The 23,032-nt window shown below is 45.8% G+C and overlaps 2 protein-coding genes across 3 annotated transcripts in view; one reads left to right on the plus strand and one right to left on the minus strand.

Annotated features, from left to right (window-relative positions):
- Positions 1 to 17,293, plus strand: part of LOC132378781 (G-protein coupled receptor 161-like) — a 74,369-nt gene extending 57,076 nt beyond the window's left edge. Inside the window, exon 3 of the mRNA XM_059945940.1 lies at positions 17,006 to 17,293. Within this exon, the coding sequence (XP_059801923.1) occupies positions 17,006 to 17,016 (11 nt within the window). The 3' untranslated portion in view covers positions 17,017 to 17,293. The remainder of the gene's footprint in view (positions 1 to 17,005) is intronic.
- Positions 1 to 22,552, minus strand: part of LOC132378780 (creatine kinase U-type, mitochondrial-like) — a 41,983-nt gene extending 19,431 nt beyond the window's left edge. The window contains exons 1-3 of one of the 2 annotated variants that reach the window (XM_059945936.1): positions 22,336 to 22,552; positions 20,357 to 20,527; positions 6,513 to 6,711 (exon numbers count right to left, since the gene is read on the minus strand). In XM_059945936.1, the coding sequence (XP_059801919.1) occupies positions 6,513 to 6,711; positions 20,357 to 20,505 (348 nt within the window). In that variant the 5' untranslated portion in view covers positions 20,506 to 20,527; positions 22,336 to 22,552. Of the gene's footprint in view, positions 1 to 6,512; positions 6,712 to 20,356; positions 20,528 to 22,015; positions 22,161 to 22,335 lie in introns of those variants that run through there. The other variant, XM_059945935.1, reaches the window with a different exon arrangement.
- Positions 22,553 to 23,032: the final 480 nt, after the last annotated feature.

Consider the following 23,032-nt stretch of genomic DNA (forward strand, 5'->3'; position numbering starts at 1 on the left):
CCGGGGCGTGGCTGGCAGGAACTTCCGATACTACTGGCCCGGGGCGCGGCCGGCGGGAACTTCCGATACTACTGGTCCGGGGCGCGGCCGGCGGGATGGCGCCGCCTCTAAACCTGTTCACCACACCGAATGTTTATGGGGAACCCGGTGCTAAAGTATTCGCAGACGATCTAATTCGGGCTCAGAGTTCCGTAAGTATCAGAGCAGCTACAGCGTTGTGATCTACTGAAACAAACTTGCGTCGGCCGATAGACCTTACAAAGGGAGCGGGCGCCCTGTCGCACTCCTCGCTCGGTCGGTCGCTCTCTCTGGACTGCGACCACCGCGGCCCCAACACGGGGATCTCCAGTCCTGACCTCGTCCTCTCACCCCACCCACGACCCACCACCCAGACGCCTTGGCCAGGTGCAGCTGGTCATGGCTAGGGTGAGAGGACAAGGTCAGGGTCGGAGGTCCCCGTGTCGGGGCCGCGGCGGTCGCAGTCCAGAGAGAGCGACCGACCGAGCGAGGTGCAACAGGGCACCCACCCGTCCCCCTTGTAGGGTCTATCGGCCAACAAAAGTTTGTTTCAGTAGATTGCAGAGCGGTAGCTGCTCTGATACTTACTGAACCCTGAGCCCGAATTAGACCGTCTGCGAATATTGCTTCGGTACCCTGAGTCCAAGCACCCTGCACTTAAAGACAAACCTGTTCAGTTTTCTCAGCAGAAAAAACGTGAGCAAGCGGGACAGCAGCTAAGTGCCGAGAGCCGTGAAAACTAAATTGCGGAATAGACTGGACACAAGGAACCTGCTTCGAGTATCGCTGTATTTCCATCGTGTTTAACAGCCCCCAGTCGGCCGGTCCACCAGTCCGCAAGAATATTGTCAATATTAAACCAGTCCGCAGTGCAGAAAAGGGTGTGTACCCCTGGTGTTTATACATTATTTCTACTTCCAGGTTGCGGGATTTTACTTCCAGTCTTTCCTGCCCCGGTGCGCATGCGTGTAACTAATCGATCTGGGGTTGATCTCGCCTTTGACTATGGCCGAGGTAGGGGATCTTGTGCTTAAAAAGGTTGGTGACCACTAGTTTAGAAATACAATTGTGTCAGCGTGAATTAATTTGTCTGATGGCCTGGTGGAAGAAGCTGTCCCGGAGCCTGTTGGTCCTGGCTACAGTACCGCTTCCCAGATGGTAGCATCTGGAATAGATTGTGGCTGGGGTAACTCGGGTCCCCAATGATCCTTCAGGCCCTTTTTACACACCTGTCCTTGTAAATGTCCTGAATCGTGGGAAGTTCACAGCTACAGATGCGCTGGGCTCTCTGCAAAGTCCCGCGATTACGGGAGGTACAGTTCCCAAACCAGGCAGTGATGCAGTCAGAACGCTCTCAATTGTGCCTCCGTAGAAAGTTCTTAGGATCTGGGGACCTATACCAAACTTCCTCAATCATCTGAGGCGAAAGAGGCGCTGTTGTGCCTTTTCACTACACAGCCGGAATGTACGTGAGGTCCTCGGTGAAGTTTAAGCCCAGGAACTTGGAGCTGTTCACCCCCTTGACCCCAGATCCATTGACATCAACAGTGGCCAATAGGAACTTAATAACTATTTTGCATGCGTCTTCACTGTGGAAGATACAAGCAGTATGCCAGAAGTTTGAGAGTGTCGGGGCAGAAGAGAGTGTAGTTACTATTACAAGCTGCTCGGGAAGCTGGAAGGTCGAAAGGCAGATATGTCACCTGAACCAGATGGACTAAGCCCCAGGATTCCAAAACAGATGGCTGAAGAGATTGTGGAGGCATTAGTAATGATCTTTCAAGAATCACTAGATTCTGACATGGTACCAGAGGACTGGAAAGTTGTGAATGTCACTTCACTCTTTAAGAAGGTGGGGGGGGGGGAGGCAGAAGAAATTTAATTATAGTTCAGTTAGCTTGATCTCAGTGGTTGGAGACTACTTTCAAAGATGAGGTTTTGCATTACTTGGAGGCACATGTGTTGAAGTAGGCTAAAGTCAGCATGGATTCCTTAAGGGGAAATACTGCCTGAAGAATCTTCTGGAATTCTGAAATAACAGGCAGGATAGACAATAGAGCGTCAGTGGATGTTGTTTATTTGGATTGTCTTAAGACCTTTGAGAAGGTATCACACATGACAAGATAAAAGCCCATTATATTACAGGATAGATAGATTGGCAGGAGGCTGAGTCAGAATAAAGGGGGCCTGTTCTGGTTGGCTGCTGGAGACAAGTGAAGTTATGCAGAGACAGTATTAAAACTGCTTCTTTTTACACTTCATGTCAGTGATGTGGACGATGGAATTGATGGCTTTGTGGCCAGGTTTGTAGAAGGCAAAATGGTGGGGGGGAGGGGGCATGTAGTGCTGAGGAAGCAGGGAGTCTGCAGAAGGACTTGGACAAATTGGGAGAATGGGCAAAGAAGTGACAGATGGAATATACTGTAGAGAAGTGCATGGTCATGCACTTTAGCAGGATTAAAGTCTATTTAGACTATTTTCTAAACAGGGTGAATATTCAAAAATCAGGAGTGCAAAAGGGACTTGGGAGTCTTTGTGCAGGATTTCTTAAAGGTCAACTTGCAGATTGAGTTGGTGGTGATGAAGACAAATGCAAAGTTAGCAATCATTTCGAGAGTATAAGTGCAAGGACGTAAAGGCCTTTATAAGGCATTGGCCAGATCTCACTTGGAGTGCTCTGGGCCTCTGATCTGAGAAGAGATGTGCTGGCATTGGAGAGGCTGCAGAAGGTCATCCCTGCATCTAGGAAACCCCCCAGTTCTGAGGAAGATTAATTGGAGAGGATCCAGAGGAAGGTCACGAGAATGAAAGGGTTGATGTATGAGGAGCGTTTGATGGCTCTGGACTGTATTCACTGGAGATTGAAAGAACAAGTGAGATCTCATTGAAACCTATTGAATATTGAAAGGCCTAGACCAGGGGTCGGCAACGTTTACCACTGAAAGAGCCAATATGGACCCATTTCCCACAGAAAAGAAAACACTGGGAGCCACAAAACCCGTTTGACATTTAAAATGAAATAACACTGCATACAACAGTTTTTTTTTTGCCTTTATGCTATGTATAAACAAACTATAATGTGTTGCATTTATGAAATTGATGAACTCCTGCAGAGAAAATGAAATTACATTTCTGCATGCAACAAAAACATTTTGAACTCCGAAAAAAAGACGTTGGGTTGAAGGTTACTCCATAGTTAGCCTACCTTGGATCGAAGAATTAAAAGAAAGCGCGCACTGGCGGGTGTCAGGCATTGGCAGTGGTGATGTATATTAATAGTGATAAAAAACACGTTGTAGCGGTGTGCTACATGCAGCACTAAAATAATGACACTGCAGTCAAAGGTAACTTTATTCGAACTAAACAGCCTTGATTTAAAGCCTCCCTCAACCCGTCCCCATGGGCGCGGATGCTCCAAAAGGCACGTACTCACAACCCCCCGTAGGCTATCTCCCTTAGCCGGAACGGTGGCTAATTGTGAGCCGGTTCGGATGTGCCAGGAAATGGGGTCTCCACAACGTTTTTAGATTGTACAAGATCACCATAATCTTCAAATTTCGAATTACATTTCAAAAACTAATGAACCACGGGGAGCCGCAGCACAGAGATGAAAGAGCCGTGGGTTGCCGACCACTGGCCTAGACGGAGTGGATGTGAAGAGGATTTTTCCTATGGTGGGTAAGCTTAGGACCAGAGGGCGCAACCTTAGATAGAGGGATGTCTATTTAGAACGGAGATGAGAAGGAATCTCTGTAGCCAGTTCATGATGATCTGTGGAATCAACTGAACATGGATGGCTGTGGAGACCAGGTCATCGAGTATATTTCAAGCAGAGGCTGATAGGTTCTCGATTAGTAAGGATGTGAAAGTTACGGGGAGAAGGCAGGAGAATGGGGTTGAGGGGGACAATAACTCAGTCCTGATGGAATGGGGGAGTAAACTCGATGGACCCAGAGGCCTAATTCTGTTCCCATCTCTTATGGATCCAATGAAGCATAAAAAAGTACAAAATAAGCATAAAACATGATTAATATAAGACAAGATATCACACCCCATGATGTAAAAGCAATCATGCAAAGCACAATGTGGAACTGACTGCTGAGTATGGCCATAAGATTATCTTAGACACTCAGTGGCCACTTTATCTGGTACACCTGCTCGTTAATGCAAATATCTAATCAGCCAATCATGTGCCAGCAACACAATGCATAACAGCATGCAGACGTGGTCAAGAGGTTCAGTTGTTCAGACCAACATCAGTATGGGGGAAGAAATGTGATTGAAGTGACTTTGACCTTGGAATGATTGTTGGCGCCAGACGGGGGGTTTGATTATTCAGAAACCGTTAATCTCCTGGGATTCGCACGCACAACAGTCTCTAGAGCTTACAGATAATGGTGCTAAAAAAAACCAAAAACAAAACCACCCAGTGAGAGGCAGTTCTGTGGGTACAAATGCCCCTTTAATGAGAAATGCCCCTTTATTAGGTACATTAAGAGATGATGGGACGGGTTAATGGGTGGGGTGATTGATCAGTTTGGGGGAAGTAATGGATTTTGAGTCTAGTGGTCCTGACGTGGGTGCTCTGTAGCCTTTTCCCTGATGGGCGTGGGACAAACAGGAACAAAAAGGGAGTCAAGGAGTTTCAGGAGGGAATGGGGAAGTGTTGTTGAGGTCACACAGTAATTGGATATTATCAAATGGCAGAGACGGAGGACTTGACTCACAATGTTCTTAATATATTCATGATCATTCTTAAGTGCTGTGGACAACCATGGTCTTGATAACGATTGTTCTTGGTGAATCTTTGATTGCCGTTGCCTTCTTCTGGACAGTGTCTTTACCAGACGGGTGACCCCAGTCAGTTTCATTTGGATTGTTGGAACAAGGATCCTGTTCAGCTTCACTGGAATTGTGGGAACCATCTTCCCAGTCAGTTTCATTTTACGGAACTTATTGGATGGGGGGGGGGGGTGGAAGATGGAGGATGTCAGAGGTAATTGTTTTGCACATGGTATAGTGGGTGCAATGTATGCTCTGCTGGGGCTGGTGGTAAGTGTAGATACATTCAGGATATTTAAGAAACTCTTAGAAAGGCACATGGATAATGGAAAATGGAGGGCTCTGTGGGAGAAAAGGGTTAGATTGATCTCAGAGTAGGTTAAAAGGTTGCCACAACATTGTGCTCCCAAGGGCCTGTACTGAGCTGTAATGATCTAGGCCCCAGAGGAAGGATATGGATGCTCTGGAGAGAGTGTGGAGGAGTTTCACCAGGATGTTATTTGTGACGGAGTGCTTCAGTTATGATGTGACTAAGTTTGTTTCCTTGGAATAAAAGAGGCTGATTGGGGACCTCATTGAGAATGCAAATTCAGCCAGCTCCATCATGTGTATTAGCCTCTCCAACATTGAGGACATCTTCAGAAGACTATGCCTCAAAAGGGTGGCAACAATCATTAAGGACCCTTATCACCCATGACATGCCCTCTTGTCCTTACTAACATCAGAGAGGAGGTACAGGAGCATAAAGACATATTCTCAAAGCTTTAGGAACAGCTTCTTCTCCACCATAATCCCATTCTTGAACAATGAACCCATGAACACCATCTCAGCATTTTGCTCTTTTTTCCCCCACTGTGCCCATCCTTCTGGGCAGTGTCCTTACGATGGGTGACCCCAGCCATTACCAATACTCTTCAGAAATAGTCTGCCTGGCATCAGTGGTGGCATAACCAGGACTTGTGATATGCACCGGCTACTCAAACAACCAACCACCACCTGCTCCCATGGCTTCATGTGACCCTGATCACGAGGCTGAGCAGGTGCTACACCTTGCCCAAGGGTGACCTGCAGGTTAGCGGAGGGAAGGAAGGCATTACTCCTCCTTTGATAGAGACATATCTCCATCCCTCCACCTTCTTAATATATTACGATTTATAACCATATAATAATTACAGCACAGAAACAGGCCAAACACGAGGAAATCTGCAGATGCTGGAAATTCAAACAACAACACACACAAAATGCTGGTAATCTCGGCCCTTCTAATCCGTGCCGACGCTTACACTCACCTAGTCCCACTGGCCTGCACTCAGCCCATAACCCCCCATTCCTTACCTATCCAATTTTACTTTAAATGACAATACTGAACCTGCCTCTACCACTTCTACTGGAAGCTCGTTCCACACAGCTACCACTCTTTGAGTAAAGAAGTTCCCCCTCATGTTACCCTTAAACATTTGCCCCCGAACTCTCAACTCATGTCCTCTTGTTTGAATCTCTTCTTACGTCTTTACTGAATTTACTTCTTAATGCATTACAACAGTGATTTCTCGCGAAGAGCTTCTGTGATTGTGAGATACTTTGGGATGCCCTCAGTATGCAAAAGGTGCTGGAGAAACTTGTCTGACACCAAGTGACATAAGCCCACACGTGTTCCTCCCAAATCCACACTCACTGCCCAGCTATCCAGTGGAAGATAGTTCTCCTTTTACCTCATAGGACTCCTCATCGCCTGCGACCATGCCAACGGTCTTGATGAATGGGTGACCAGGATTGTCCACTCCAGTCTGGATGCACTGATCCAGTGTCCAGCCATTGGACGTGGTCTTGTCCCGAAGTCTGGCGTATATTGCAGGGGTCAGGCAGGAGGACATGCAGTTGTTGTGCTTTCGAAGGTCGGGGTAGTCGGCACTGGAGAACATAAAGAAGAAGAATGTCACAACCACAACATTTTTGTAGGACTTTAAACAGCAGAGGCGCCAAAGGTGCTTCACAGGACTATAATCAGTGAAGATCAAGGAGTCAAAGGAGCAGGCGTTAATGTTACATGTCTGAGAGGAGGCTGTAGATGCCAAGAGGCTCCGTGGGTGAAAGGGAATCTGGCTAACAAATTTTATTCATCAGGATAGATGCTCAAAATGTTCAAAGTAAATTTTATTATCAAAGCACGTATATGTCACCATATACAACCCTGAAGTGTGTTTTCTTGTGGGCATACTCGATAAATCTATTGAATAATAACAATAACAGAATCAACAAAAGACTGCCCAACTAGGGCATTCAAACAGAGTGCAGAAAACAACAAACTGTGCAAATACAAAAAGAAAGAATCATAAATAAATAAATAACCAATAAATATGGAGAACATGAGATGGAGAGTCCTTGAAAGTGAGTCCATAGGTTGTGGGGACGGTTCAGTGATGGGGCGAGTGAAGTTATCGCATCTGGCTCAAAAGCCTAATGGCTGAGGGGTATCAACTGTTCCTGAACCTGGGAGTGTGAGTCCTGAGGCTCTGGTACCACCTTCTTCCTGACAGCAGCAGTGATAAGAGAGTGGTGGAGGTCCTTGATGATGGATGCTGCTTTCTTGCAACAGTATTTCATGTAGATGTGCTCAATGGTGGGAGGGCTTTACCCTTGATGGACTGGGCTGTTTGCACCACTTTTTGTAGGAGTTTCCGTTCAAGGACATTGATTTTTCAATACCAGGCTGTGATGCAACGTCAATATACAGTACTTCCTATAGAAGTTTGTCAAAGTTTTAGAACCTCTGCAAACTCCTTAGAAGAGCTGCTGTGCTTTCATTGTAATTGCACATACGCACTGGGCCCAGGACAGGTCCTCTGAAATAATAACACCTAAGGACTTAAAGTTGCTAACCCTCTCCACCTCTGATCCTCCAATAAGGACTGGATCATGGACCTCTGGTTTCCTTCTCCTGAAGTTTAAAACCAGCTACTTGGTCTTGCTGAAATCGAGTGAGGGGTTGTTGTTATGACACCACTCAGCCAGATTTTCATTCTCCCTCCTGTATGCTGATTCAGCACCACCTCTGATACAGCCCACGACAATGGTGTCATCAGCAAACTGTACTCAGAGTTGAAGTCATCATTGGGATTCATTTGGGATGTGTGGATTCTCAGGGTCTTGTTCAACCAAGCTTGGACCGGTGAATTAAAACTGCAGAGACGCATCTTCATACTGAATGACAGACAGACACAGACACACACACACACGTGCAGAGTTCATGTGAAACATGGTAGTGGGAATGGGCACTAGATGCAGACAACAGAAGTTGATGACAATAGCTGGTTGTGAGCACAGGGACTGAGAACAGTCTCCAATTACACAAATTGTTTTGGTAGACTGGGGTGAAGGTCAGACAAAATATAGGAGGAACTCAGCAAGTCAGGCAGCATCTATGGAGGGGAATAGATAGTTGACGTTTCATGCCAATAGCTTTCATTAGGACAGGAAAGGAAGTGGGCAGAAGACAGAGTAAGAAGGTGGGGAGGGCAGAAGTACAAGTTTGCAGATGATAGGTGAGACCAGGTGAGGGGGAAGGATTATGGGTGGGGGAGGAGGGATGCGTGAGAAGCTGAGAGGTGATAGGTAAAGGGCTGAAGGGAATTTGATAGGAGAGAAGACCGCAGTTTTTGTAAGCACCGAAGTAACACAGGATGGCCCATGAAAGTCATTGCCTTGAATAAATCATGAACTCTGAGTCTTAGAACACTACAGCACTGAACCAGGCCCTTTGGCCCATCTAGTCCATGCTGAGCTATTAACCTACCGAGTCCTATCAACCTGCACCCAGACCTCAGCCCTCCATACTCCTTCCATCCATCTATCCATCCAAATTTCTCTTAAATGTTGAAATTGAGCCGGCATCCACCTCTACCACTGGCAGCTCATTCCACTCTCCCACCACCCTCTGAGTTTCCCCTTAAACATTTCACCTTTCATCCTTAATCTCTGACCTCTAGTTCTACTCTCACCCAACCTTAGTGGAAAAAGACTACCTACATTGACCCTATCTATACCCCTCATAATTGTACATCCCTCTATCAAATATCTCCTCATTATCGTATGCTCTAGGGAATAAAGTCCTAACTTATTCAACCTTTCACTATTACTCAGGTCCTCAAGTCCAGGTATCATCCTTGCAAATTTTGTCTCAACTCTGTCAATTTCTGTTGAGAATTCCTCCTTTGTTGAGCAGTTTTTAGTTTGCACAATCAGCAAATTGTAAATTCAAAGCAATATTGTCCATGATCCTGCCCAGGTGCCATGGTAACGTAGCAGTTAGAGTGACACTATTACAGCTCAGGAGTTCAGAGTTCAATTCCAGAGCCATTCTGTAAGGAGTCTCTGCACGTCCTCCCTGCGGAAGGACAAACAGATGCTGGAAATCCAAGTGACACACACAACGTGCTGGAGGATCTCAGCAGGCCATGGTCATTGTAAATTGTCCTGTGATTAGGTGAGGGGTAATAGGGGTTGTGGGGTTGCCAAGGTGGTGTGGCTCAAAGGGCTGGAAAAGCCAACTTTGTGCTGTATTGCCAAAATAAAAATAATTCTCCGACCTGAGCTCCTGTGTGACCGCAGCTTAGCTACGAGAAAATCCCCTCCCTGCCGACCGCAAGCCCCAATTCTAAGATTTCAGGTCACAACTTTAAGAACATAAGACTTGGGAACTGAATTAGGCCATTTGGCCAGTCAACTCCACCATTCTATCATGGTTGATTTATTATCCCTACCCTGCTACCCCCACTCTTAACCTGTGACAGTCTTACTAATCAAGAACCTTTCAACCTCCACTTTACATATACTCAGTGACTTGGCCTCCACAGTCATCCATCACAACAAATTCCATAGATTAGTCCTCTGGCCACAGAAGTTTCTCCTCACTTCTGTTCTAAAGGGACAACTTTCTATTCTGAGGCTGTGCCTAGACTCCCCTACTATCAGAAACATCCTCTCCACATCCACCTTATCAAAGGCTTTCAATATTCAGTAGGTTTTAGTAAGATCCCTCCTCATTCTTCTAAACTCCAGTGAGTACAGGCCCAGAGCCATCAACACTCCTTATACATTAACCCTTTCATTTCCAGGATAATTCTCATAAACCTCTCTGGACCCTCAAAAAAGCCAGCACATCCCTTCTTAGACAAGGGGCCCAAATTTGCTCACAATATTCCAAGTGCAGTCTGAACAATGCCCTAAAAAGCCTTAGCATTATATCCTAGTCCTCTAGAAATGAATGCTAACATTGCATTTCCTTCATTGTTACCGACTCAACCAGCAGGTTAAACTTTAGGGAACTCTGCACAAGGAATTCCAAGTTCCTTTGCACTTCTGAGTTCCGAATTCACTCAGTTTTGAAAATAGACTATGCCTTTATTCCTTTTACCAAACTACTTGGCTATACACTTCCCTAAACTGTAGTCTAGCTGCTACTTCTTGGCTCGTTCTTTCAATCTGTCCAAGTCCTGCTGATTCTGCATGACACTTTTGGTACACTGCTAGAGGAAAATCTCTCTGTCAGAGTTGCTGTCTTTTAAATATGCTGATAAATCCCATCGACTCTCTCAGATAAGATAGACCATCCATTGATAGATATGTGTTGGGTAGGGACGTGGAGTGTGGGGGACTGACTTTGCAATATTCATCACACCTCCAAAGGGACCACAACCTTGTGTGCCTCAGTGATCCAGAGAGTCAAGTTGACTGGACTTTGGCTCTTGGTGGAGTCACCCATGCCAAATAGGTCAAAGAGCAGAGGTCAGGCTAAGAGAGGTCCACCGGTTCTCCAGGTTTGGGGGGAGAGTGGTTCAGCTCAAAGCTAACAAAACAGGACTGGTTAAAAAGAAACTGTTACGGAAACAACAATGATGAATCTTTGTATATGGGAGTGTGACAGTAGTCTGGAGTCTCCACCCGAGACCTGCAGCACCGACAATAATGCTGAGAGTACGCTACTGGCACGATGAACACCATTAGGGATGGGGAACCTTCGCCGCTGCCCTAAACGCCAGCGGCATAGCGGACAGGAAGCAAGCACGCTAGCACCACAGACCGTGCATGCTCGATCAGAGATAGTTACTTGTGAAAGATTTCTGGCAGTGATTAGATACATTACAACAGTTGATGTCAGTGGGCAGCATGTTTAGCATAACACAATTACAGCACCAGCACTCTGGCTTCAATCCATGCTGCTGTCTGTAAGGACTTTGCACGTCCTCCCCACGGACACACGGGTTTCCTCCCACAGTCCAAAGGTGTACAGGGTCAGGGTTAGCAAGTCGTTGGTGCCAGAAGCATGGCGTCACTTGCAGGCTGCCCCAACACACATTCGGACTGGTTATCACTGTATATTCCAACGTTTCAATGTATGTGTGACAATAGAGCTAATATTAAACAAATCTTAACTACACATTAAAAATTACTGTGATAGTTCTGAAGTGTATCAACCTGTAATGACAACTGTTTATTCTTCTCCATTGATGCTGCCTGACCTGCAGAGTTCTTCCAGCATTTTGTGTGTGCTTGTTTTAACTGTAAAGTGTTTCGAGATAACTTGGAGGTTTGAAAGGCTCTCTAGAGATACAAGCGTTTTATTTTACAAAATTGCACATTGATGTGGGGAAGAAACAGAATTGAGGTATGCAGATATAAGTTTGGTGGGGCAGGAACAAGCAGAAAATAAGGATCTACTATGACAGGCAGGCTTATGGATCTTGGGTAGAAGGTAGAAATGGCAGTTGTGAGGTAAGGGATCTATGAGGTTGGTGGCAGTGGATGGTAGGTCCACAGAGTTGATAAGATCAGCCATGGTTTGTGATTTTCCCTGGTAGTTTAATCACAGTAACGTCCTGAACGCATTTTCCTATGAAGCCATTCACGGATCCTGCATATTCATCAGTGTTGATGAGATGATCCTAGGCCAGTCATGTCCCAGAACGTGCTCCAGTCCATGCTTTCCAAACAGTCCTGCAGGTGACACCATCACCTGTAAATCTGGCTTGACTTGTTTAACCAGTGGTCTGTTTGCAAAATGGATACATGATTTTAGGGATGTGAGGTGAGGGCAGGGTGGGGTGGGGATAGGATCAGCTTTCAAGGTGCCACACTTCTGGAGCTGCCAGTCCACCCCCAGTCATCATTCACCATCCCCAGGCATGAATCTCTGTTCTTGTGGATGAGCAAGGAAGGAGAAGAAAGAGTTGTCAATGTTTAACCCAATGAGGCACTCAGCCCAGGCACGGATGGAGGCTGGATTTGAACTCTGGACCTCTTGCCCCGAAGTCCAGTGCTGATGCCACTACACCACCTTATATCTATCCTACGTGAAATCTCAAAGAATTTCAACAGCTTTGTTAGGCAAGAGATAATAATAATAAGGAGATGGCAGATGAACTAACTGATTATCTTGCATCAGTCTTCACTGTGGAAGACACTAACAGTGTGTCAGATGTTGAAGGGTGTGAGGGGAGGGAAGTGAGTGCAGTTACTATTACAAGGGAGAAAGTGCTCAAAAAGCTGAAAGACCTAAAGGTACATAAGTCACCCCAGACCAGATGAACTGCACACTAGGGCTCTAAAAGAGTTAGTGGTAGAGATTGTGAAGGCATTAGCAATAATCTTTCAAAAGTCATTGGACTCTGGCATGGTACCAGAGGACTGGAAAATTAGAAATGTCACTCCACTCTTTCAGAAAGGAGGAAGGCAGCAGAAAGGAAATTATAGACCAGTTAGCCTGACCTCAGTGGTTGGGAAGATGTTGGAGTCAATTGTTAAGGATGAGGTTGTGGAGTACTTGGTGACACAGGATAAGAGAGGACAAAGTCAACATGGTTTCCTTAAAGGAAAATCTTGTCTGACAAAGCTGTTGAAATTCTTTGAGATTACACGCAAGATAGATATAAGGGCTGGTGGTGTAATGGCATTAGTGCTGGATTTCAGGGCAAGAGGCCAGCTCCCTTGCACACTCTCCATCCGTGCCTGGGTTGAGTGTTGAGCTAGCAACTCGACCTCGTAAAAAAAAAACCTGGAGAGGGATGGGCTCCACTAGGTTTCAGATGCCCAAGACACGGTGTACGATGAGCAATCACCAAAAAGATTGGTGCAAAGAGCTGGTCATGACGGCACCTCGACAACTCCACCAGGAGTTAAGGGCGCGTATGTACACACACACACATGATGCAGTGGATGTTGTATATTTGGACATTCAGAAGGGCTTTGACAAGGTACCACACATAGCTAGTTAAGAGCCCAGGTATTACAGGAAAGCAACTGGCATGTTTAGAGCACTGGCTGATTGGTAGGAGGCAGCGAGTGGGAATGAAATGATCCTTTGTTGATTGGTGGCCAATGGCTAGTGGTGTTCCGCAGGGGTCAGTGTTGGGACCGCTTGTTTTTATGCTGTACATCAATGATTTAGATGATGGAATAGATGGCTTTGTTGCCAGGTTTGCAGATGATACAAAGATTGGTGGAAGGGCAGGTAGAGTTGAGGAAACGGGTAGGATTCAGAAGGACTTGGGCAAATTAGGAGAATGGGCAAGAAAGTGGCAAATGAAATATAATGTTGGAAAATTCAAGGTCATGTATTTTGGTAGTAGAAATAAATGTGCAGACTATTTTCTAAACGGGGAGAAAATCCAAAAATCTGAGATACAAAGGCCTTGTGTGGAACTCCCTAAAGGTAAGTTTGCAGGTAGAGTTGGAGGTGAGGAAGGCAAATGCAATGTTGACATTCATTTCAAGAGGACCAGAATACAAGAGCAGGGATGTGATGCTGAGACTTTTTAAGACACTGGGGAAGCCTCTCCTTGGATATTGTGAACAGTTTTGGGCCCCTCATCGAAGAAAAGATGTGCTGGCATTGGAGAGGGTCCAGAGGAGGTTCACAAGGATTATTCTGGGAATGAAAGGGTTGTCATACATGGACTGTTTGATGGCCCCGGGTCTCTACTCGCTGGAATTTAGAAGTATGATGGGGGGAATCTCATTGAAACCTTTTGAATGTTGAAAGGTCTAGACAGCGTAGATGTGGAAAGGATGTTTCCCATGGTGTAGTCTAGGACAAGAGGGCACAGTCTCAGGATGGGGGGGGGGCATCCATTTAAAACAGAGAAGCTGAGAAATTTCTTTAGCCAGAGGGTGGTGAATTTGTGGAGGTCAGGTCATTGGATGTACAACTCGGCCCTCCTTATCCGCGAGGGATCGGTTCCGGGACCCCCCGCTGACACCAACATTCGCGGATGCTCAAGTCCCTTATTTAACACGCATCAGTGAGGTGGTTTTTAGGACCCAGCGGAACCCCGGACTTTATTTAACGTCTCCATGCAGTGGACATTAGGACCTGGCGACGCAGCTCTGAATGTGCAGTGTTTCTGTTCATGAAAATAATCATGATCACGATTGAAAATAAGGTGGAAGTAATAAAGCGATCTGAAAGAGGTGAAACGCCATCGGTCGTCGGAAAAGCGCTAGGCTTTGTCAGTCAACAATCGGAACAATTTTAATGAAGCATGTTAAAGGCCCTGCCCCGATGAAAGCTACAATTATTACTAAGCAACACAGTGGTTAAATTATGGAAATACGTATGTTTCTTATTGTGTTATATGCATAGAAAGGTAAAATATGTACTACATACTAAGAAAAACATTTGACTAACTGACGCTAAGTAATACTGGATGTACCTGTTCCAACTTCAAATCCGACTTAAAGACAGACTCAGGAATGGAACTCATTCATAACCCGGGGAATGTCTGTACTTTTAAGTCATGTCTAGATTACTTATTATACCTACTACAATGTAAATGCTATGTAGATAGTTGTTATACTGTATTGCTTAGGGAATAATGACAAGAAAAAAGTCTGTACATGCTCAAGCAACGAGTACTGGAGAGAGAACTTCCGGGTTTTCCCAATCTGCGGTTGGTTGAATCCGCTCATAAGGAGGGCCGACTGTATTTAAGGCAGAGCTTAATCAGTTCTTGATTGGACATGGCATTAAAGGATATGGGGAGAAGGCTGGGGAGTGGGGTGGAGGGTAAATGTGGATCAGCCATGATTGAATGGAAGAGCAGACTCAATCTTCCAAATGGCCTAATTCTGTTCCTATGTCTTATAATCTTATGGTCTAATTTTTGCTTTGTTGTATGCCGTCTCTTTTGCTTATACATGAGCTTTGACTTCCCTTGTCAGCCACGGTTGTATTAATTTGCCATTTGAGCATTTATTTGATTTTTGAATTCATCTATCCTGCACCTTCCTCATTTTTTCCCCCAGAAACTCACACCAGTGCTGCTCTGCTGTCATCCCTGCCAGCATCTCCTTCCAATTTACTTTGGTCAACTCCTCTCTCAAACCACCGTCATTTCTTTCACTCCACTGAAATATTGCTACATTAGACTTTACTTTTTCCCTATCAAATTTAAAGTTGAACACAATTATATTGCGATCACTGACTCCTTAGGGTTCCTTTACCTTGAGCTCCCTAATCACATCTGGTTCATTGCATAACACCCAATCCAGTATAGCTAGTTGGGTCAACAACAAACTGCACAAAAAGGCCATTTCACAGGCATTCAACAAACTCACTCTCTTGAGAGCCATTACCAATCTGATTTTCCCAATTGACCTTGCATGTTGAAATCTCCTATGACTACCATAATGTTGACATGCCTTTTCTATTTCCTGTTGCAATCTGTGGTCCACATCCCAGCTGCTGTTGGGATTATACTGTCAGTGGTATATAACTACCATCAAGGTTCTTTTACCCTTGCAATTTCTTAACTCAACCCACAAGGATTTAACATCTTCCGATCCTATGTCACATCCTTTTACCGATTTGATGCCATTCTTTACCAGCAGAGCCAGGGCATACCATCTTCCTACCTTACTGTTCCTTCGATACAACCTGTAACCTTGGACATTGAGCTCCCAACAACAACCATCCTTCACTGCGATTCAGTGGTGGAACGACAGAGACCAATACAATTTGGCACCAGTGGCATCAGCGTTGAACTCAACATGGGACTCTAGCTCCAGATCTTTCCTCGGGGTTTATTCCTTAAGTCTTCCATATGGTTGGGTATAGTTCCAAGGCCAACTGAAGTTTGAGTTCAGAGTTTTCCTTCCATGAGCTTCTCCCCATGGCTGATGAGCCCCATCTACCCAAATGACTGGTTTTTCAGGTGCCAGTAAACCGCCTTTGCCCCTTCTCCTGTCAGTAGAAATGGTTCCACCTGACTTAAGGCCAGGAGCTGGACCTGGTTGTCAGAGGCTATTGAGATGCATACCTTTGGGAGCATTTAATATGCAGTGGGAGCTCAAACCCACAGCTATGACAACCTTGAAAAAAATGAGCCTATGGCCAACTTGCATTCCCTCTGCAAGTGTAATACTTGCAGCATTGGACCCTCACCTGTCACAAGCCAATTGATAACATCAGGATAATCTTATTTCTTATAATTATCTAAAGTACAATTCCTCAGACAAATCTGGTCAGCAACTTTTGTTTCTCAAGTATGGCAGCCTCACCTTTAGCCTCTGATTTCCTCAATCTCATATCTCCTGTGTTATTTATTTAGACATTCAAACAGCCCCTTCTGGCCCATGCTGTCCAATTACACCCGTGTGACCAATTAATGTATGAACCCGCACGTCTTTGGAATGCGGGAGGAAACCCAGGCGATCATGGGGAGAACGTACAGACTCCATACAGACAGCAGCAGGAAAAGAACCTAGGTCACTGGTGCTGTTACAGCGTTACACTAACCACTGTTCTACTGTGCCGCCTCAGGTCATTAAAGATTAGTCTGCTGTTTTATGGCATGCTTTGTTTCATTTGAGAACTCAGCTCAATAAGGATGTGAACACTTGGCAGTTCTCCTCAAGAAATAAAGATTTGTTGTGCAATAGGAGATATCTCCTACCTGTGACCTTCAGTCACAGTCACTGTCCTTAGAACATAGAACAGTCCAACACAGGAACAGACCCTTCGGCCAATCAAATGGCTGATTAATCTCTCCTGCCTACACAAAGTCCACAATCCCCCCATATTCCACAATCCCCCCATATTCCACTATGGGAGGAGCTTAGGAGGACGATGGCACCTAACGGCGACTCCTTAGCTTGCATCTTCGGAAACGGCTCTCTCCCTATCTTTAATATTTCTTGTTTTCCCTTTCAGGGTTCTTTTGAAGACCCTGGCCCGGAGTTACACGCTGACTTCGGTTCTTTGCGGAAATGGGACCTGCCCTCAGGGTCTCACGACCGGCCGCTTTTCAATGTGCCAAGGACGCGGCCTGGTAGACGAGCGCACCTTCAGGGTGCCAGATTTTCGTGGCTCTGGAGGCGGGTGGACTCCAGGTCAGTGTCGCCGCCTGGTGCAAAGTGGGAGAAGATTGAAAGGCTGCTGGTTGCGTGTCCAGAGACCCGAGTTGTTTGGGCACAGAGCTTGGAAAAAGCCATGCAATAAACTTTTAACACCATAAATCGGAGAGTTGTTTTGTTATATCTCCCCTCTCACTGTGAAACAGAGACACCTCTTTTACCCTTATTAGGGAGAGAGAGAGCCTGTGGTATGTTGAATACTGGGTGAATGAGTAGTCCTTGTGGTGCTGCAAGTCTGTGTCTTTATTGATGCTTTGCTGCAGGCTCGAGTGTTTGGTGGGGGGCAGATGTTTCTTTGCTGGTGGGGGTGGGGGGATCATCGCTTCACTGCTGCTTGTGCGTGGGAGGAGGGAACTGGGGTGGCTTTGCGGTTCTGACATTTAACTATCATTCATCCTTTGGGGCACTCCTCTGTTTTCGTGGATGTTTGCAAAAATGAAGAATCTCACAATGTATATTTTATACATTTCTCTGACATTAAATGTACCTATCAATTGATTATATTCATCTGCCTTACTAAATGTTTCTTAAAAGCCCCATGAACCTACTTTACTACCACCCCAGGCAGTGCATTCCTGTCACCCACCACTCCCTGTGTTAAAAAAAACTTGCCCCTCACATCTCCTTTGAAATCACCCCCCCTCACCTTAAATGCATGCCCTCTAGTATTAAACATTTCAACCTGGGGAAAAGATACTCCCCACCTACTCTATCTATGCCACTCAAAACCTTATAAACCTCTGTCAGATCACCCTCAGCCTCGACCACTCCAGAGAAAACAATGCATTTGCCCAACCTCTTGTGATAGCACACACCCTCTAATCCGGGCAACATCCTGGTAAACCTCTTCTGCCCCCTCTCCAAAGCCTCCACTTCCTTCTTCTGACGGGGTGACTGGAACTGAACGTGACGCACCAGAGGCAACCCAACCAGGCTTTTATAAAGTTGCAACATGACTTCCTGACTTTTGAACTCAATGCCTCAACTAATAAGGGCAAATATTCTGTATGACCTCTTAGCCACCCATCAACCCGTGCAGCCACTTTCAGGGAGCTATGAACCTGGACCCCAAAATCCCGTTAACATTCTCTTTACATCTGACCTACCAAAGTGCAATGCTTTACATATGGCCAGGTTGGCCCGTCGCTGGGCCCCTAGGCCTGAGCAGCAGCAGGTTAAACTCCATCTACTATTTCTCGGTACTAATCTGCCTTATTCTGATTATTGCCCAGACTTTATTCCCATTTTCTTGCCAAGGTCTAGATAAGACAATATTCCTGCTTTTATCCTTTCACAAAGTAATAAATCATCATAAACACAAGAGATTCTGTAGGTGCTGGAAATCTATAGCCAGACACATAAAACACTGAAGGAACTCAGCAGATCAAACAGCATCAATGGAGATGAATAAACAGTCAACATTTCAGGCCGAGACCTCTCATCAGGACTGGAACGGAAGGGGAAGCCAGATTTAGGAAGTGGGGGAAAGAGAGGGGCAGGGGAGGGTTTTCTACAGTAGGGTGACCCACGAACATCCATGTTCTTTTCAACAGCTTGCTCATCTGTTCTTTGATGTGGGATAAATCCAACAGCATTAACCTGGCATTAAGCTCTGTAATCTGCCAGTAATCATTCAAGAACAGTAGCCAATCAAATAGGCAAATGTTTTTGTGTTTGGAATTAATCAACAGATGGCGTGATGCACTGGGCCATCACCAGTGTCCCACCATCTTTGGCTCTCCAAAGATTCTTTTTATAAGTGAACTATAATTAGATCAAACTGCACGGTACAGGTGTAAGCTGAAACTTCATTGCTGTGGGTTGCATTTCTCTTCCTCCTTCTCCTCCCACCTACCTCCATTCCAGTCCTGAGGAAGGGTCTCAGACAGAATCACTCCCCATCCTAGATGCTGTCTGACCTGTTGACTTCCTCCTGCAATTTGTGTGTGCTGCAGAGAAATGTATCAATTGCAATGTAGGTTTGTGGGTAACCTGCTGTGGAGAACCCTCCCTACCCCTCTCTGGTGCTAAGTAACTCCACTGTTCATGATCCCAACTCATCCTTTTTCTAGTCCACTCCCAAACTCACTGATGCCCTAGGTTGCCATAGGAGACAAGACAAAGGAGCAGAATTAGGCCACTCGGCCCATCAACTTGACTCTGCCATTCCATCATGGCTGATTTATTATCCCCTTCAACCCCATTCCCCTGTCTTTTACCTATAATCTTGAACTCCCTTGCTAATCAAGAACATATCAACCTCTGCTTTAAATATGCCCAATGACATGGCTGTCAGTGGCAATGGATTCCACAGATTCACCACCCTCCGGCTAAAGAAATTCCTCCTCATCTTTGTTCTAAAGGAACTTCCCTCTATTCTGAGGCTGTGCCCTCTTGTCCTAGACTTCCCCACTGTCGGAAACATTCTCTCCACATCCACTGTATATAGGCCTTTCAATATTCATAGGTTTGAATGAGACTCCCCATGCTTCTCAACTCCAGCTGGTACTGGATCAAGATCCCTCAAAAGCTTTCTTACCCGCGACCCCCCCGTTGGACCCTCTCCTAAGCCGTTTCTCAGACAAAGGGCCCAAAACTGAACCGAAACAGACTTTACCCCAATTCCCGCATTTTTCCCAGAATTGAATTCCAGTCCTTTCGGTTGTCGGTGCCCGATTGCCCGCAGACAGGCCCCAGAAGTCTGATGCACGCGTCCGCCGCGTTAGCAGGGAAACAGAGGGTTAAAAAGGGAAGTTATTTCACTTGCAACCCTTCACAGAGCGGGCCCTCTGATGATTAGCATTCAGTCCCAGCCATTCTCCGAATCAATTTGGAAATTAGTTAATTTGCGGTGGACGCTGCGACTTTGGATTCATATCTCGGCGCTGCCCGGAGTAAAATTCTCCTGCCGGTCTGGGTGAGAAGCCGGGGATACAGACTGTACTGCTACAGCGTTCGGGTGACCTTGGGGTGGCGGTTCAAGTGAAGTCTAATACTTAACGGGCAGTGTGCGGCAATGGGAACTGAACACAAAGACCGCTCCAGCAACCGTCAGATGTCTATCAGGGGGAATGATCTCGGCAAAGAATTATTATCGATCCACCGACGGCTTACTCTGCGCCCTCTGCCCCTCCCATTGTCCCGTTACCTGGCGGGGTAGAGTTTCCTCTTGTCGGTCCCTGCCTTCAGGCCATCCTTGGTCAGTAGGTAACCGGCCGCCAGGGAGCCGGCTCCCACCAGGGTTAGGATTCCGCTCGTCTTCCTGTTGGTGAGGACCCGGGAGAAAGTGCTAGCCATTTTCAGAGCGAGTGTCAGGAACCTGCGGAAAGCCGGGCAGCGAGAGATTGGTATCAGTGGCTGGAGCGAGCGTGATGAGAATGCAGACTCACGCGGCTGGCGATTACAGCAGCGTGCGCACTGAAATACCGCAGTGAAGCTCCCACCAATTTGGATCCGAGGACGGGAGCAATACCCAACACTCATCCCGCCTCCCTGCACCGGGTCCAACATATGAGATGTCCACCCCTCCCTCCCCATTTCAAGTCGATAATAATTTAGCCGTGCACGTATGTACAGATAATTAAATAAAATCCCCCCGGGACCAAGGTGCAAAAACACAGTGTACATATCACAATAATTTTAACAAATAAAAAAAAGTATTCTGTAGCTGAAACACGCACAAAATGCTGGAGGAACTCAGCAGGTCAGCCAACATGTGTGGAAATGAATAAGCAGCTGACGTTCTGGGCCAAGACCTTTCGTTAGGACTAATGCTGTTTATTCATTTCCACAGACCTGCTGAGTTCCTCCAGCGTTTTGTGTGTGTCGCTCTGGATTTCCAGCACCTGCAGAATCCCGTGTTTATTCTGTAGATATGCAAGCGGGCATAAAGTGACATATCAATAAACAATGCCAGAGGTTGTTCAGAAGTCTCACACCCCGGGGGAAGAAGCTCGAATTCGCTTTCTGAACCCACCAAACGTTCTGTGTACATCGACTGTCCCACACACCTACTTGCGTTTACTGCATGCGTGTATTTACATACACTGCGTGGGCAAGAGGGAGTATATTCAAAAACTCAATCTTTTCAAAGATTCAAAGTAAATTTATTATCAAACTACACGTCACCATATCAGAATCAAGTTTAATATCACCGACATATGTCGTGAAATTAGTTAACTTTACGGCAGCAGTGCAATGAAATACATGATAAATATAGAGAAAAACAGAGTTACAGTAAGTATATGGAAGTTTATTAAATAGTTCGGTTAAAATAAAAAGTAGCGAGTTAGTGTTCACGGGTTCAATGTCCATTTCGGAATCGGATGACAGAGGGGAAGAAGCTGTTCCGGAATCGCTGAGTGTGTGTCTTCAGGCTACCACCTTCCTGGTGGTAACAGTGAGAAAAGGGCAAGTCCGGGGTGGTGGGGATCCTTAATAATGGACACCGTCTTCCTCAGGCGCTGCTCCTTTAAGGTGTCTTGGATACTACGGAGGCTGGGATCCAAGACAGAGTTGATTAATTTTACGAGTTTCTGCAACTTGTGCGGTGGCGCCCCCTCCCCCATGCAAGACGGCCGCATACAACCCGGAGAGCCATTTTCTTACGGACATTCACAATAGTAACATCTCAGTCAGTGAAAGGCCGACCCCAACAGGACGAGCAATGTGCAAAAGACAGCAGACTGCAAATACAGCCGAGTGAGGCAGCGTATACCGGCACGTTCCACCACTGCTTGTTCTTGTGGGTGTTGAATGTTTCGGCAGTCTAACGCAGATTAAAAATGATTATTCAGTTTAAATTTACCTAATCAAAATTGAGGAGCATTTACGAAGAAAGGGCGCAGGTGTGACAAGCCAGGTAGCTTCTTTCCGCTTTGTATATTTCCATGTAGTCATATCCCCAGCCGTCACTGCACCAGTTACCGATGCTTGGCTGCTATTTTTACACCAAGAGATCAGGTGTAAGTGATTAAGATGGCAGTACAGCCTACCAGCCAAGAAATAAATTGTCAGAACACAAATTTCAGAAGTGAAGCAACTCTACATCAATGAGAATACAACGCCGGGTTAACCAAACATTTTATATTAAAAGGAATGATCAATCTCACTATGAAAAAATCTCACCGCAAGAGAATATTGAGCTTGAATGCCGAGCGATCCGTGAGGACGGGAAGAAGGGAGAGGTCCTGTTACCTTGCTCCAATCGGATTGATGATAATATCACCTAGGTTTCCGTGTTTGAGTTGGCAACCAGATCTGCTTTCTTTCACAATGGATTATTCTTCCAACGTCATATGCTTCCGACTTTCCTTCAACGTCTCCTGCCAATTGAAGTAATTACGATCGAGGATCAACTCTATTTACCAGATAGTTTTACATGGACTAGGAATCTGATGTGGGCGTGCTGTCGCGACGTGCAACCCAAAGCAACATTCAACAACTATAATGAATAAAGAATGATATAAAATAAGTTAAAAATGATCTCCTCAGCTTTATAAGTAAACTGTAAAGGAGCACGGGCATGCTATGACAATGCCATTAGCAGAATCATAGAGTCAGGGAGTGTTACAGCAGGAAAATTGGGCTTTTTGTCCCATGATGTTCGTGCCGACATTTTGGCTATCTACAAGAATCCCATTTGCCTGCATGAGGGCAGAATTCTCCACTTCTTACTTGCTTAAGCGCATGTCTAAATGTCGCTTAGACATTGCGATTGTGTCAGATTCCACCACCTCCTCTGGACTAGGACCAGAAGGCACAACCTCAGGAGGGGACGACTCTCATTTACAACAGAGATGAGGAGGAATTCCTTTCGCCAGAG

Source organism: Hypanus sabinus, chromosome 21 (genome assembly GCF_030144855.1).
Source record: "Hypanus sabinus isolate sHypSab1 chromosome 21, sHypSab1.hap1, whole genome shotgun sequence".
NCBI lineage: Eukaryota > Metazoa > Chordata > Chondrichthyes > Myliobatiformes > Dasyatidae > Hypanus > Hypanus sabinus.